Genomic DNA, 16,026 nt, shown 5'->3' with positions numbered 1-16,026 from the left:
CCTCCACGGGGTCTCAGAATTCGAGGTTAAACCGTAGGGAAAGATCATTTCAGCACCAAGAGTCCCACTTCTAAAACTTGGGTAATTGGATGGCCAGGACGCAGGTTTCTTTCATTTGATTTTCAAGCTATTCTCAAGAAACACTTATCCATGGAAACAGCTTATCCATGGATAAGCTCTCTATGATTTCTAGCAGAGTGAGAGAAAAATACTCTTTCATCTCACACTTAGGTTCTCCTATGAGACTATTCTCTATGGAGAAGGCTTCATAACTGAAGACTTTCATGATTCTTTACTTTCCCAACATTTCAAAGTTAATAGAGAAGATACTGAAAAGAAAAACATTCCCCAAGTAAGATACTAAAAAGTAAAATGTCCTAGAGGGGTGGAATGTAGGGAGGAGGTTTAAGAGGGAAGGGACATATGTACAACTATGGCTGATTCATGTTCATATATGGCAGAAACCCAACACAATATTGTAAAGCAATTATTCTCCAATTAAAAATAAATATTTTTTAAAAGTACGGTATATTTCTGAACTTCTTTAATAAATTTCACTTTAGTCTTCAAAATGTATGTCTTACAATGCATCCCATAACTAGGTGAATACATTCACAGTGGTATACAACCCCAAATGGTTGGTTAAATTTCAAGAGTTGAAACTTGACTGCCAGGGGTCAAATTCCATTTATTAACCTCATGACCTCAGGTAAATTACCCTAACCATACTGCTCCAGGTCCCTTGTCTAGGTAACAAGAATCCTAACAGTAATAGTCCCTATACTTCATTAGGTCATTGTCATGAGGATTAAATGAGTTAATTCACCCTAAAGGCTTAGCACAGTCTCCAGTACATAGAAAGGACCCAATAAATGTAAATGAGGTTAACATTATATAAATAAAAGAAATCATACTATAACTCATTTTAAGACAGGTTTTAAAACTGAAATTGTTGACAGCAGACCTCTGCCTTCACTTCCCACAAAGAGGGATTGAGTCTTCTGAGATGACTTGCAAGCAAAAGATAAAGATATAAGCTATCATACACCAAATCAAATTCCATTCACACAAAATAATTTCCTCATGTTGACAAAATTGTTATCTTCGAAAATATTACCTTTGCTAAAAACTCTAAACTCTCAAAGCCAATAGCTAAGAATGTAAGCAAATTAGAAGTCACTCTCTCTGTGTAGCTTTCTAACAAAATTCCACATCATGAACTTCTAATAATGTTTCTTGTCCACAGATTATAATAACCTACTTCAAAATCACATCATTTCCTTTTTCTGCCTCATTTCCTTCAAAGTGAAGCATAATTTTTCTTGGACCTAGAATAAAAAATTCTAGCTGAACTAAGCAAATCATTACCAGAAATGAAATTTTATAATAATACTATTTCACAGTATTCAAAAAACATAAAACATCTGTGTGGTATTTGTTAATACATAAAAATAACCTAATATTATCGTGTACACCACCTAAGTGGAAAATTTAGTCTATAACCAGAAGTGCAAATAGAAATCCCTATAGATTCCATCTGTGTTGGGTTTTGAAGTCCTGTTGGGAACATTTAAGAACTGTGACACTGAAGTCTTAGCCAGAGGTCACAGACTTCTTGGCACAGATATTTGTTCAGCCATCACAGTATTTCAACAATTATTAAACTCACAGATCTTTAGGTGGGCCATGCCCTCTATTTTCCTGACATGCCCTTAAAGGCATTTTATTTGGCAAACCCTGATTAAGGCCCATCATTACAGAAAAGAGATCATATGATAATCAGCAGTTAAATAGGTACCTCCATCACTGACAGCCTGAAGTCCAGAGCCTGGAAAATTAAAGATACTAACAGTCACATTCAGAAATTCTTCCAGCTTGCCTACTGGACTAATTTTAAATACATACTTTCAATGTATATGCTTAACAGTGGCACATTTAATTAGGACTGCTGAGCTGAGTTGTTAAAAAAACATTTATAGCTGGATACTGAAAGAAGCCAGAAAAAAGAGAATTCTTAAAAACATGTTCTATTGATATGAAAATTTGCACTGAAGTCCAAATTTCACATAATTTTTAAAAAATTAAAAACATTCAGTCCATCGTTGGTTTTCCTTCATATAAAAGGAAGTGAATTTGCTCAATGCACTATATAGAAAGGAACTAGTTTCTACTAATGTATTTTTAATGACTATTTATATATATATATACACACACATAGAGACACAAGCTTATATGCACAAACTCGGAGCAGTGACTGAGTCAACTATTACTCTTGTTTTTTTTTTTTTAGCTTCATCGCAATTTCCAGGAGATTCTGTTCCACTTACAAATTAAGTCTGAGTCTAGGACCCAAATAAGAGAACACTGGAGAGGGTTTCCTAAAACATTAGTCCATGTTTCACTCCTAAGGTATTAGGTATTAGGCACTGATGAGGCACAAGCTAGCAGGCTTTAGAGCCCGAATGTTATTAATCAAGCATTCTTTTAAGTTAACGTGGCAGACTGTGTCCATTCACACTGTGCCAGTAAGTACACTCTTGTCTCTTGCGTCCTCTTCAGAACACAAATACAAGGCACCTTGCAGTGACTTTGCTTCTGGGGGCAGGGCCTCTGCCCCTGGACTCCCCTGGATTAGTCTCTCTGAAGGTTCAGGAGAATTCTCCCTCCATCCTGGACTCGGGTGCTGCTGGGAGACTTCCCAGAGTGAAGCACAAGGAGAAGGGAAACCCAGAGCTGATCGCGAGAGGGGGTCCTCTTGAAGGACTACTTCTTGGAGACACCTGTTGGAAAGTACTTCCTTTTCTTTGGAATTCCGCCATTTCATTCTTCTGTTCTGAAACCAGATTTTCACCTAGTAATAAAGTAATTGAACAAAATGATCACTTAACTCCACATTGCTTCAATTCAGCATTTTAAACTGTAATTTTCCCCACTGTTCATTCCACACAATGCCTTATTATGAGAGCCAGCCTAGCAAAGTCCTTGTAGTTTTTCAGTCCAGAAACATCTGAGAAATTACTTTAATATAACATCTCCACACACACTTACGAAACAAAACAACTGTGGTTAAGTTGGTGACATCCTATAAGTCGGACATCTTTCAAGACTGGTTTAACTCTCTTCAATATTTTAAAACCTCATTTAGTCTATGCTAAATTATTTATCCAAAGGAAATGTTATCAGCTAGTAATATCATCTGAGTGGTTTTTTTTTTTGGTGCCAGGTGTCAAGCCAGGCACTCAACATAGATTTTAAAATTTGATCCTCACAGTGACTGCAAGAAGTCCTTATTGCTCACATAAGAAAACTGAGGTTCAAAGCAATGAACTAGCTCAAGGTCACACAGTTTGTAAAATGGAAGTACTTAGACGAGATTCAGTGCCAGTCCCACTCCAGTGCTGAGGCTCCTATAAACATTCAAACTTCATCAGAAACTTTTGGAGACTAAATTAAGACTATATTTCATAATGCTTAGATAAATTGCAGGCTTACTATAATTTCCAAGTTCGAGTACTCCCACGGCTTATCAACTTCAAAGAATTAGGCTCAATAAATTACACCTGATTGTAACGAACCTCAAAGTGCTTATGATGGTAGTTTCTTATCTGAGCCATATCTGCCCCCATCCCACTTGAGTCTTTTCTACTAACTTCCCTCTTTACCTACTATGTAATCAACTGTACCTGAGAAGAAAACACCACAATTGGTTTCCTGGTGGTTGAAAACTCAATCACATTGCTTTCCTGCGCATTACACTGCATCCTTCTGAGTAGCTTTCTATTTTTAAAACAAAAACTGGCAAATTTTTACCTAAAGAAATAATTATTAAAGTGTACAAACCAAATACTTCTCCCAATGAAGTAAAACTCTAACTTTAACTGAGATGGTCTTTCCAGATTGGCAAAACATTCTTTCAAAGTGAGTGGCAATGTCCAAAATGGCTGCAAAAGAAGCTTATTGCAGGCAGCTGAGTCCGAAACACAGCCGTCTCCGTTACAAGGCTTTTAATAAGAAAACAGTACTACTGTGTACATACCAGAGCATTTGGTTCTGTTCATAAACTCGTTTATTATTTGCAGTAGGCATTTACTCCCAGAAAATCTGCCAAGTATTTCTAATGGGTCTTTACTAAGACAGTTACGTGTTCCCATTAGTGATTCTTGCCTTTCCATCACATCAATTATTTTCTTCTCTTGTTAGCTTTTCTGTCTAGAAAATTTTTGAGTAATATCAATTTGAAGAAAATCATAAAAGATGTTTTTTCATAAGTGGTATCAGGACAAGAGTACCATAAGTGATACTAGAAATAATGTACGTACTTGGGGAAAATCATAAAAGGTCTGGGCTTCCCCAGTGGCTCAGTGGTAAAGAATCTGCCTGCAATGCAGGAGACCTGGGTTCAATCCCTGGGTCAGAAAGATCCCTGGAGCAGGGCATGGCAACTCATTAAACTAATCTTGCCTGCAGAATCCCATGGACAGAGGAGCCTGGTGAGCTATAGTCCACAGGGTCACAAAGAGTCAAGACATAACCGAAGCAACTTAGCACACATACATGCATAAAAGTTCTGCCTCTCAATAAAAATATCAGATAGATAAAACAGCTAAACATGAGCACAAAACTATAAAAGTTCTAGAAGAAAATATAAGAGATGATCATTACAGTCTTAGGGAGATGAATGTTTTCTTAAGCATGACACAAAACAGTAAGGCTACAAAAGGAAAGCTAGATCTGACTACATAAAAAGGAGAAACTTTTGGACAAATAAAGATGACCATAAACATATGAAAAAGCCACAAATTACCCAAAAGAATTAAAAGTAGGGACTCAAAGAGGTATTTGTACACACAGTGTTCACAGCAGCAATATTTATATTAGCCAAAAGGCAGAAGCAACACAAATGACCATTGATGGATGAATGAATAAATTAAATGTGGTCTATATATACAATTGAATATCATTCAGCCCTAACAAGGAAGAAAGTTCTGACACATGCTACAATACAGATGGAACTTGAAGACATTATATCCAGTGAAATATGCCAGTAACAAAAGGACAAATACAGTATGATTCCACTTATATGAAGTACCTAGAGTAGTCAAATTCACAGAGACAGAAAATAGAATGTGGTTGCCAGGTGCTTGGGGTAGGGAGAAACAGGGAGTCATTGTTTAATGAGTGCAAAATTTCAGTTTTGAGCGATTAAAAAAGTTCTGGAATGGATGGTGATGATGGCTGCCTAACAATGTGAATGTACTTCATGCCACTGAATTGTACACTTCCAAAAGGTTAAAATGGTAAATTTTATGTTATGTGTATTTTACCACAATAAAAAAAAAAAAAGCCACAAACTTGGAAGGGATTTCTGTGACAGCTGTTAACAGGAAAATGTTACTAACCATAATATTTCAAATATTTTGATTAACAGACAAAGTAATTGCTGCATATCCATCCACAAAAAGACAATATGATAGAAATGAAATGGTATAGCCATGAGAAGTCTAAATTCAGATGAAAATAACCAGTAAAGTGATTAAAAGATTCCCAAGTTCTGATAACTAGGAAAAAAAATAACAAATACAAGCTGCCAATGAAGGTGGCAACATTTTCAAAAATTTAAATAATGGGACTATTTAAAAAAAGGGGACTGTTCGTTAGTAGAAGTGAAATCTGACACAGTTCAATATCTTGATACAATATTATATTTGGAAAGGAATTTTTTAATTGATCGCAATTTAAAATGTACATAAACTTTAACCTATAAGTCCCACTCCTAGTTTCCTATCTTACTTTTAATATTTTTAAATGCATAAAGATATGTAATAGTAAAAACTAGGAGGTAACTTAAAGCTGAAGATGGCTAAGTGAATTACAGTATATCCATGTAATGGTCAGTTCTAAGACACTAAAGAAAAATGAAGTAAATATGTATGCAGATATGCAAGGATGTATCTCATGACATTTGAATGTGGGCAGGGGGGAAGCAAAGTGTAAAACAACAGTCATTGTCAACAGCATTTTCATAATAGCCAAAAAATGGGAACAATCCCAATGGCCACCGTTAGAATGGATAAATCGTGGTGTACCATGTAATACTACACAGTGATAAGTGTAAATGAGCTACTGCTACAACACAGCCACAGGGATGAATCTCACAAGATATGGTCAGTGAAAGAAGCCATACACCAAAGAATATGAACTGAGTGATATTATTTATACAAAGCACAAAAATGGGCAAACTAATCCATGCAGTTCAGTCAGGAAGGAGCAGGTAGTGCCTGGGAGCGGGTGTGCCGGGGGCACCTGGCCCCATGGTCAAGTTCTACTGCCTGAGCTGTGTGCTGGTCACACAGGTGATTCGTACTGTCCTTTGGAAAACATCAAAATATGTGCAGAGTGTGATCCCATTTTTACCTAAAAATACATATATGTGCTTCTAGGTCACAGCTTCTTCCATCTGTAAAACAGAAATAACAGAAGTACCTATTTTATTATCTGTAAATGACATCAAATGTCAGGGGATGTGGTAATCATTATGCAAGAGTCTACCTTTTTTTTTTTTTTTAACAGGGCTTCCCAAGCGGCACTAGTGGTAAAGAACACACTTGCCAATCCAAGAGATGTAAGAGACTCTGGTTCGATCCATGGGTTGGGAAGATTCCCTGGAGGAAGAAATGGCAACCCACTCCAGTATTCTTGCCTGGAGAATCCCATGGACAGAGGAGCCTGGGAGGCTACAGCCCAAAGGGTCACAGAGAGTAGGACACAACTGAAGTGACTTAGCATGTGTTTTTTATGTGTTTGTGCATATATGAGAAACATATAAGCTTATTTGGGAAAGGAGTATGACAAGGCTATATATTGTCACTGTGTTTATTTAACTTATATGCAGAGTACATCATGAGAAATGCTGGGCTGGGTGAATCACAAGCTGGAATCAAGATTGCCAGGAGAAATATCAACAACCTCAGATATGGAAATGATACCACTCTAATGGCAGAAAGCAAAGAAGAATTAAAGAGACTCTTGATGGGGATGAAAGAGGAGAGTGCAAAAAAAAAAAAAAAACCTGGCTTAAAACTCAACATTCAAAAAACGAAGATCATGGCATCCAGTCCCATCACTTCATGGCACATAGAAGGGGAGAAAGTGGGAGCAGTGACAGATTTTATTTTCTTGGGCTCTGAAATCACTGAGGACAGTGACTAAAGCCATGAAATTAAAAGATGCTCACTCCTTGGAAGGAAAGCAATGACAAATCTAGATAGTGTATTAAAAAACAGAGATATCGCTTTGTCATCAAAGGTTTGTATACTTAGAGCTTTGGTTTTTCCAGTAGTCATGTACAGATGTGAGAGTTGGACCATAAAGAAGGCTGACAGCCGAACAATTGATGTTTTTGAATTGTGGTGCTGGAGAAGACTCTTGAGAGTCTCTTGGACAGCAAGAAGGTCACATCAGTCAATCCTAAAGGAAATCAATACTGAATATTCATTGGAAGGACCGATGCTGAAGCTGAAGTTCCAATACTTTGGCCATCTGATGCAAAGAGCCAACTCACTGGAAAAGACCCTGATGCTGGGAAAGATTGAGGGCAGGAGGAGAAGGGGATGACAGAGGATTAGAAAGTCAGATAGCATCATTGACTCACAGACCTGAATTTGAGCAAACTCCAGGAGATAGTGGAGAACAGAGGAGCCTAACATGCTGCAGTCCGTGGCATCACAAAGAGTCGGACACAATTTAGTGACTGAACAACAACAACGACAACATATGAAATAAGAAAATGTTAACCTACTTCTGAGCTGTTCACCAAATTCAATGAGATAAAAAACATTCTTTCCTGAGGCATTTGAATTTTAAAACCAATATAATCAACTATGTACAACTATGTGCCTATGGATAAGAACTGAGAGATAACATAAAAATATGGAAACAGTTTGTTTTCTCAGAGTGGAAATATTACAGTCAACTCCTCATAAATATTATTGAATAGGCTTGATGCAATCCTTTTTCAATAGTTCATTTTAAAGAAGATACTATGTACTATTATGGATTTTCACACTTTCTCAGAGCACTGTCAGATTAATCCTAGCCATTGTTGCTCTTTAACACCTAGGAATCCGCCTGCCAATACATTTGCAAGAGACGCTGGTTTGACCCTTGGGTGGGGAAGATCCCCTGGAGAAGGGAATGGAAACCCACTCCAGTATTCTTGCCTGGGAAATCCCATGGACAGAGGAGCCTGGTGGGCTATTATTCATGGGATTGAAAAATAGTCTCACGTGACTTAGCAACTAAACAACACCTACCTCAAGTTCCAAGTCAACCAGAGGCCCCCAAACTTACAAAACTACACACTCATCCAAGCCAATGCAATGCAGGCCAGGCCTACTGAGCCCTCACGTGGTCCTTTCTCAGACCCAACAATTCCTCTGAGGACCAGAAAATTCCCATCACTAGACTCCCCAAGGATATATGGACCAGTCATATGACCGTCCCTTCCAGAGGTGGGAATTAGTGTAAGGCTCCAGAGAGATATATAAGTTTTAGAAGAACTACTGATCCTGCTCCTATATGGCAGTATAACTAACCTGCCAGGCACTGTTTCCTATATTATTGTTTTATATTCTTATCTAATTGCTTGTAAGCTTCTGCTTTGTCTTCTCAGTTCGTTGTAAACATTCCTGGGATCCAAGGAGTGTTACCTGAATCAATACTTATCAATTTTCCCTCTTACCTAGCACAGAGTGTGTTAATTGCTCAGTCACGTCCGACTCTTTGCAACCCCATGGACTGTAGCCCACCAGGCTCCTCTGTGCATGGGATTCCCAGGCAAAAATAGTGGAGTGGGTAGCCATTTCCTTCTCCAGGGATCTTCCTGACCCAGGGGTTGAACCTGTGTCTCCCACATTGCAGGCAGATTATTTACCATGAGAGCCACCTGGGAAGCTCTGAGTCTTACATAAAAGTGAGAAACTGAGGCACAGAGCAATTAAGGGCATGGGCTCACCAGTACCACACATGAGGAAAACACATACTGGCTGATCTAGGCCAGCTACCCTCAACCACACCTTGTACGGCTTCCTATGACTTCAAAAAGTCAGGGGTCAGGGGGACAGATTACTTCCCTGGGGAAAGGAAGCAAGGTTAAGAAAGGTTTCATCCAAAAATAACTAGTTTAGTAACATCTGAAGTTAGAAACCAGGTCATTTGTATTGAGGGGAAATACAGAAGAACACGGTGGTTAACACAGAGCCTCTGCTAGCCCTTTAAAGCTTTTATGCTGATTCAAAAAATTCAGGTAGATGGAGCCCTGCACCAGGAAAGCCAGTTAGACAAACGAGTACCTGCCGCATTTCAGCTGCTGCCATCCCCATGAGCCAAGTGCCCCTGTGCAGTGAACAGCCTGCACAAATGTACATGGTGGTTCCAGGTTAAAGAGAAAGCAAATTCCAGAGTCAGGGTGCCTGGGGTGGGGAGCTCAGCTCCAGAGCAGTTTCACTCTGTGACACTGGATCTCTGTTTACTTCTCTACATTTCCTCATCTAGAAAATGGGGATATTTCATAACAAGGATTAAATAGGAAAATGCCAGTGCCTTATACTGTTAATTATTTATAAGTAGGCCAATCTTTAAATGAAGTATGCTGCACTTCCCCAAAGGTCAGGAAGTCTCTTTCAAAATTATATGAAACGTCATTGTACAAGAAAGGTTTGTAAAGATTGCAAACGTGAAATTACTTAACTGTACTTGACATAAGCCCACAGTACAAAATAATGACATCTATTAAGAGGTACTTATGAGTCATTCATTTATGCCTTGACTGTTGGATTGGAAATGAAGAAAAAGACAGGAAAATTGGTTCCTGCTTTTGTAGGCAATTATGCAGCCAGTTTCTCTGAAAACAGAGCAAACAATGTAATGATGTAAATGCCACAGCCTTTGCTTTTCATTTGGGAAGAATTAATCAGGCAAAAACCTAGACTTCTCAGCAAATGGACCAATTTCCAAACAGGAATTGTTGTACATATTTCCACTTACTAAAAAATTATGAGAATCATTTCAATAATGCTTTGGGGTCCTGTATTATGCTTAGTACAAGGAACAGTTGCCAAATGAATGGATTTCATTGGATTCCTTCAGAAATCAGGAGCTGTGTGCTGATCACACATCTTCCTGCTCATCAGTACCTGTGATTCTTTTAGTCCCAAGTTGATGGCAAGTTTCTTTCGGTCTGTTTTGCTGATATATTTCTGCTTCTGAAACATTTTCTCCAGAGCCTTTCTCTGGTCCTCAGAAAAGACAGCTCTTCTTAAAATGCCCCTCCGAACTTTGGAAGTAGATTCTTGGGTCAGAAGAGGCAGTACACTCTCTTCTCCTAGAGGGAAAAAATAATACAAAAAGCTCCGTTAGCTTTGGGAGGAGAATTCCACTCATATTCCCCAGAACCGTATCCTCCACCTCTTTGCCATGGCCAAATTATCTCATCTCTGAACTCTGCACACGTAGAGTGCTTCTTAACCTCTTTTTGGTCATGGACTCCATTGAGAATCTGATAAAAGTTCTTTGCTCCCCACTGGGGGAACAAAAACAACATACAGACGCTTGCCTTCGCAATTTTGCATGCCATCTCTGAAAGTCCACGGTCCCAGTTACAAAGCTCCAATGTAGAACAAGTGATAGATGGTTTAAATACTTGATTTTCTCTAATTCTTCATTTATTTATTCATTTATTGTCTCAAATTGTTGAGCACTTAACCATATGCCAGGCACTCTCTGCTCAATACCACACAACGAGAAGTAAGACATATGTTTTATCATACTCATTACCTATAAAATCAAGGGGAGGCATTTACTGAACTAGCATCACAAGTGTGATGAAGTATTCCTAAGGAGGGTTCCTTAGGAACACAAAACAATGGGTCTAACCTTAATCTGGGATGTCAGGGAAAGCGTGCAAGAGTCGGAGATGTTTAATATGAGAAGGAAGGTTTGGAAGACCTCCAATCACCTCCTACCTTCTCAGTTCAGTTGGTTATCAACTCCTTCAGGGCAGAGACACTACTTTTTCTGCCTTTTTTTGGTTGGTACAACACTGGTTCCCAGCCTCTGTGAGTTTCATTCATCATTCACCATTCATTCGTTCATTCAGTTTTCTAGTAGTGGTAGGCAGAATTATGTCCTTTCCAAAGATGCCCATGTCCTAATCCTCAGAGCACATGAATATGCTACATTAAATATCAAGGGGGAATTAAGGTTGCAAATGGAATTATGGTTGCTAATCAGCTGACCTTGAAATTGGGAGAGTATCTTGGAGAATCCAGGTAGGTCCAATGTAAGTGGAAGAGGGAGACAAAAAAGGAAGTCACAGTCAGAGTTTTGAAGATGTCACACTTCTTCCTTTGAATATTGGAAGAAGGGGTGATAAGCCAAGAAATGCAGGCAGTCACTGGAAACTGGAAAGGCAAGGAAACAAATTCTCCCCTAGAGCCTCCAGAAGAAATGCAGCCCTGCCGACACCTGGATTTTAATCCAGTGAGACCCATTTCAGGCTTCTGACCTCTGTGACTGTAAGACAGTAAGTTTGTGTTGTTTTAAGATGTAGGTTTATGGAAATTGTTACAGCAGCAAGAAGACACTAGGACACTGGGTATCAGACTCACTGGGCTAACTGCCGAGGAAACCAGACAAAAAGTACGTGGTCCCTGCCACTAGGAGTTCACCTTCTCATGGCAGGACCAACACACGAACATCACTCCAGAATACAAGCACTAGGAGAGCAGGGTCTCCAGCTTACAGTTGTAGCTGGTATGCATTTTGGTGCTTAATAATTATTTCTAAATAAAGAAGCAAATGAATGTCTTAAGTACTAGAATAGAATGATCTCAAAAATGCTCTGGCATTACAAAAAATGAAGTGATGCGTTCAGAGAAAACAGGCTGAATCAAGTCTAAAAGAACAATTCAGTTCCAGAGAAAAGGAACTAAGGCCAACCCAGGCATACTTCAAAGTACTAAGGCACAAGGGAATAAAGTGTCGCCAAAGAAAAGTAGTCCCTTGGACTGCAAGGAGACCAAACCAGTCACTCCTAAAGGAAATCAACCCTGAATAGTCATTGGAAGGACTGATGCTGAAGCTTCAAACTTCGGCCACCTGAGCTGACCACAAAGAGCTGACTCATTGGAAAAGACTCTGATGCTGGGAAAGATTGAGGGCAGGAAGAGAAGGGGACAACAGAGAATGATATTGTTGGATGGCATCACTGACTCAATGGACATGAGTTTGAGCAAACTCTGGGAGACAGTGAAGAATAGGGAAGCCTGGCATGCTGCAGTCCACGGGGTCACAAAGAGTCGGATGTGGCTTAGCAACTGATCAACAACAAGGAAAAGTAAACAGTCAGCAAGGCCAAGGAACGGCATAAAGCAGAGGGTACAAGCTAGAAACCATATCCAGCCTGGAGGTGTGCTTTGTTTGGTCTTAGACTGTTGGTAAAAAAATTCTGATTTAGCTATTCGTAATTAATAATTGGGAGGTTTTATTTGAAGCTCAGGTTTTCAACATATTTTCAAAGGTAACCTCACTGAGCTTACCTTCCCACAGAGCAAAGAGTTACCAGGGTGAGTGGCAGATGCCCCCTACAGGAAGCACGTGATCCCCCAGTTTGTCATAGCCTCATTAACTTGCTTCAGGCTCTTGAAGACATCTGGACCTGTGGTGTAGAGGTTATGGAATGGAGTGGAATCAGACTGAAGAGGTCTACAAGGGTCTGGAACATTATCCAATAGGTGGTGAAGATCAACAGAATATGTTTAAGCAGGATGTGACATGATAATAATAAACATACACTGAGCACTTCCTCTGTCCTCATACTTGTCCTGTATTAAGCAGCTGATATGCACTATTCCATTTAATTCTCCAAACCTAACTATGCCACGAATGCTACTATTATTCTCTGCATTTTAAAGATGCATAAAAGGAAGCTTAGGTAGCTTAAGGAACTTTGTCCAGAGACTTATTCCAAAACAAATGCTCTTAAACCTACACAGTACTGACACAATACTGACTTGTATTTTAGAAGAAAAATGTCAATAAATGGATAAATCTTGTCAATTTTACCTTCGTAATATAATTGCTTTCTTTCCTATTTATCTAAAAGATTCGTAAACAACTTCCAGCTAGTCTCTCAGCTCTGGGTTACGTCTCATTCTCATTCATCCTGACATTCCCAGAAGAAACACTGGCCTCTCTCTCTTTCTTTGAGCTCTACAACACTCATTAAAATCTCCATAGAAATGCCATAATCCTTGGGATGTAATGAAGCCCAATTCTTTACAAAGTTCTAGTTTTACTGATGCCTTTTCGATTCATCCAAGTGTGGGATCTTGGTTAATTCTCCATCTATAGCACCAGTTACTTTTGCCTGCCTCACACCAAGGTCATATCTTAAAGTCAGGCTTTGGCAACTGGATTCACTATTTCTTTCTCAGAGGCTTAAATAGGTTTATGCAATACTGGTCAAGGCTCAGTGGTAAAAGAATCCACCTGCCAATGCAGGAGACACCAGTTCAATCCCTGAGTCAGGAAGACCCCCTGGAAGAAGGTATGGCAACCCACTCCAGTATTCTTGCCTGAAGAATCTCATGGACATGGAGATGAGCTTGGCGGGCTATACAGTTCATAGGGCCACAGAGAGTCAGATATGACTGGGTGTACACACACACACACACACACGCAATATTGGTCAATAATATTGATAAAAATAGTATGGACATATCAATATGTTCATGTATTTCTAAATGCTTTTCTTCTCTGAACTATCCTTGGTATAGATACCACAGAATTAGCCCTCTGCATTTTATTTCAGAGCACAGATTCATCTGTTGAGATGGTGTCTCTCTAGGAAGCCTCAGGACAGAGGACTCTGGAGGATGGGAAAACTAGGTTTAGACCTCGGCACATACCTGTGTGATTTAGAGAGAGTTACTCACTCTTTCAGCTTACTTTACAGAGTTGTTCTAAGGATCTGATGAAATAGCACAAGACAACTTTCAGTGCTGAGCCCACAATAAGGATCACCATATGCTAAAGACATCTGATGAGATGAAAAAGTGTTCAAAGCAGTGAAGGTTCAATGTGGCACAAAAGATAGAATTAAATGGTAGCAAGACCTTTTGAATCCAAATTCTTGGCTCTCTCCTCTGTCCCCCACTGTTTCTTGGTGGGTCAAGATTGTGAAGAAAGGAACATTTAGGAACACAGCCAGAGCTTCTGCTTGTGACTATGGGCTTCTGCTCCCTGTCCTTGGTCAGGACCACATGGCATCTCCGATATAGCCTGGCAACGGTGTCCTCAAATTCCAGCGTGCCCTTCTCACTTCATATTTTGATCTGGAATTCTTAACTTATAAATGTATCCAATCTACCATTATTATAGCCATACATATTAAAATTAGGGAAAGAAACATAAATACCCAAAAGTAATGAAATGCATAAGCACATCATGTTATACCTACTAAGTGAAAATTTAAAGAACCATTAAAGATGACTAGGAAGATCAGGCAGCAGCAAGAAAAATACACTATATGGTATATAAGATACATATCATGCTCAAGCTAAGTAAAAATGCAGAGGAAAAAGACTGATAAAGCAAAAATAAAAACTAAGAGAGGCTATCATCATACCGTTATAGACAAATAATGCATCTCCACTCTACATTTTACCTCTGATTCAGTTTTATTAGGAAAACAAGCAAACATTGTAGCAACCTTTGGGGGAGAATCTAGCCAAGTAATTGAATCATCACTGAGTGACAACTGAAAACCCAACTGATGAACCCACTCCATCCTTCAGATGTTCATATTTGATAAGGAGAAGTGTGAGAAGGCTAGGATCAGACATAGTACAATGAGAGAAACACCCACAGACCACTGCACAGAGAACTTTTAAGCACCAGCTGAGAAGCCCTTTAGTTTTGGAGGCCAACAGAGTAAGTCCTGAGAGGGATGTGCTACCAAAGGACTAGCAATTCCTCTTGTGGGAAACTTCGACAATGGGGCAGAGAGAACAACTGACATCTGCAGAAGTTTGAGTGTGGTGAGGACAAGGGCGAGACATGGTGAATCCAGGAAGCTCAGAGCTTGGTGCTTCTAGAGGATGCAGGGGATGAGCAGGAGGAACACAGGACATTAGCTGGGAGGTAGAGTAGGACCAGGAGTGATTCAAACAAATTTAGGATATACCTTGCCACAGTGAAAAGTCTTCTGAGGACCTTGCATTTCAGAAGGTCAATACTTTCTGAGTTAATACAACTTCTTATTTATTTTTAACTGACATATAGTTGATTTACAGTGTTGTGTTAGTTTCAAGTGTACATCACAATGATTCAGTTATACACACATATGTATGTACACATAAGTGAAGTGAAAGTCACTCAGTCGTGTCCGACTCTTTGCAACCCCATGGACTATACGGTCCATGAAATTTTCCAGGCCAGATTATTGGAGTGGGTAGCTGTTCCCTTCTCTAGGGGATCTTCCCAACCCAGGGATCAAACCCAGGTCTCTGACATTGCACGTGGATTCTTTACCAGCTGACCACCAGGGAAGCCCAAGAATACTGGAATGGGTAGCTATCCCTTCTCCAGCAGATCTTCCTGACCCAGGAATCAAACCACAGTCTCCTTCATTGCAGACAGATTCTTTACCAACTGAGCTATGAGGGAAGCCAGTATGTACACATACACACATACATACACATATATGTACGCACATATATGTGTGTGTGTATTCTCAGTCTCTCAGTCATATCCAACTACTGTAACCCATAGACTGTAGCCTGCCAGGCTCCTCTGTCCACGGGGTTTTCTAGGCAAGAACACTGGAGTGGGTTGCCACTTCCTACTTCAGGGGATCTTCCCAACTCAGGGGTTGAACCCAGGTCTCCTGTATCTCCTGCATTGTCAGGCAGATTCTTTATCACTGAGCCACTTGGGAAGCCGCATATTTTATAATACAACTTCTTA

General features: G+C 39.6%; 1 protein-coding gene across 1 annotated transcript in view; it reads right to left on the bottom strand.

The window, feature by feature from the left end:
* Nucleotides 1-527: 527 nt before the first annotated feature.
* The window catches only part of DBX2 (developing brain homeobox 2), a 38,902-nt gene continuing 23,403 nt past the window's right edge, over nt 528-16,026 (bottom strand). Inside the window, exons 3-4 of the mRNA XM_086399807.1 lie at nt 10,194-10,381; nt 528-2,851 (exon numbers count right to left, since the gene is read on the bottom strand). Coding sequence (XP_086255933.1) covers nt 2,513-2,851; nt 10,194-10,381 — 527 coding nt within the window. The 3' untranslated portion in view covers nt 528-2,512. The remainder of the gene's footprint in view (nt 2,852-10,193; nt 10,382-16,026) is intronic.

The sequence above is a fragment of the Bos grunniens genome, chromosome 5, assembly GCF_055505025.1.
Source record: "Bos grunniens cultivar Pamir isolate PY7600 chromosome 5, Bosgru_T2T1.0, whole genome shotgun sequence".
In the NCBI taxonomy this organism is placed as follows: Eukaryota; Metazoa; Chordata; class Mammalia; order Artiodactyla; family Bovidae; genus Bos; species Bos grunniens.
Note: the sequence above shows the minus strand (reverse complement) of the source record. Positions and strands in the feature narration are given on the sequence as shown.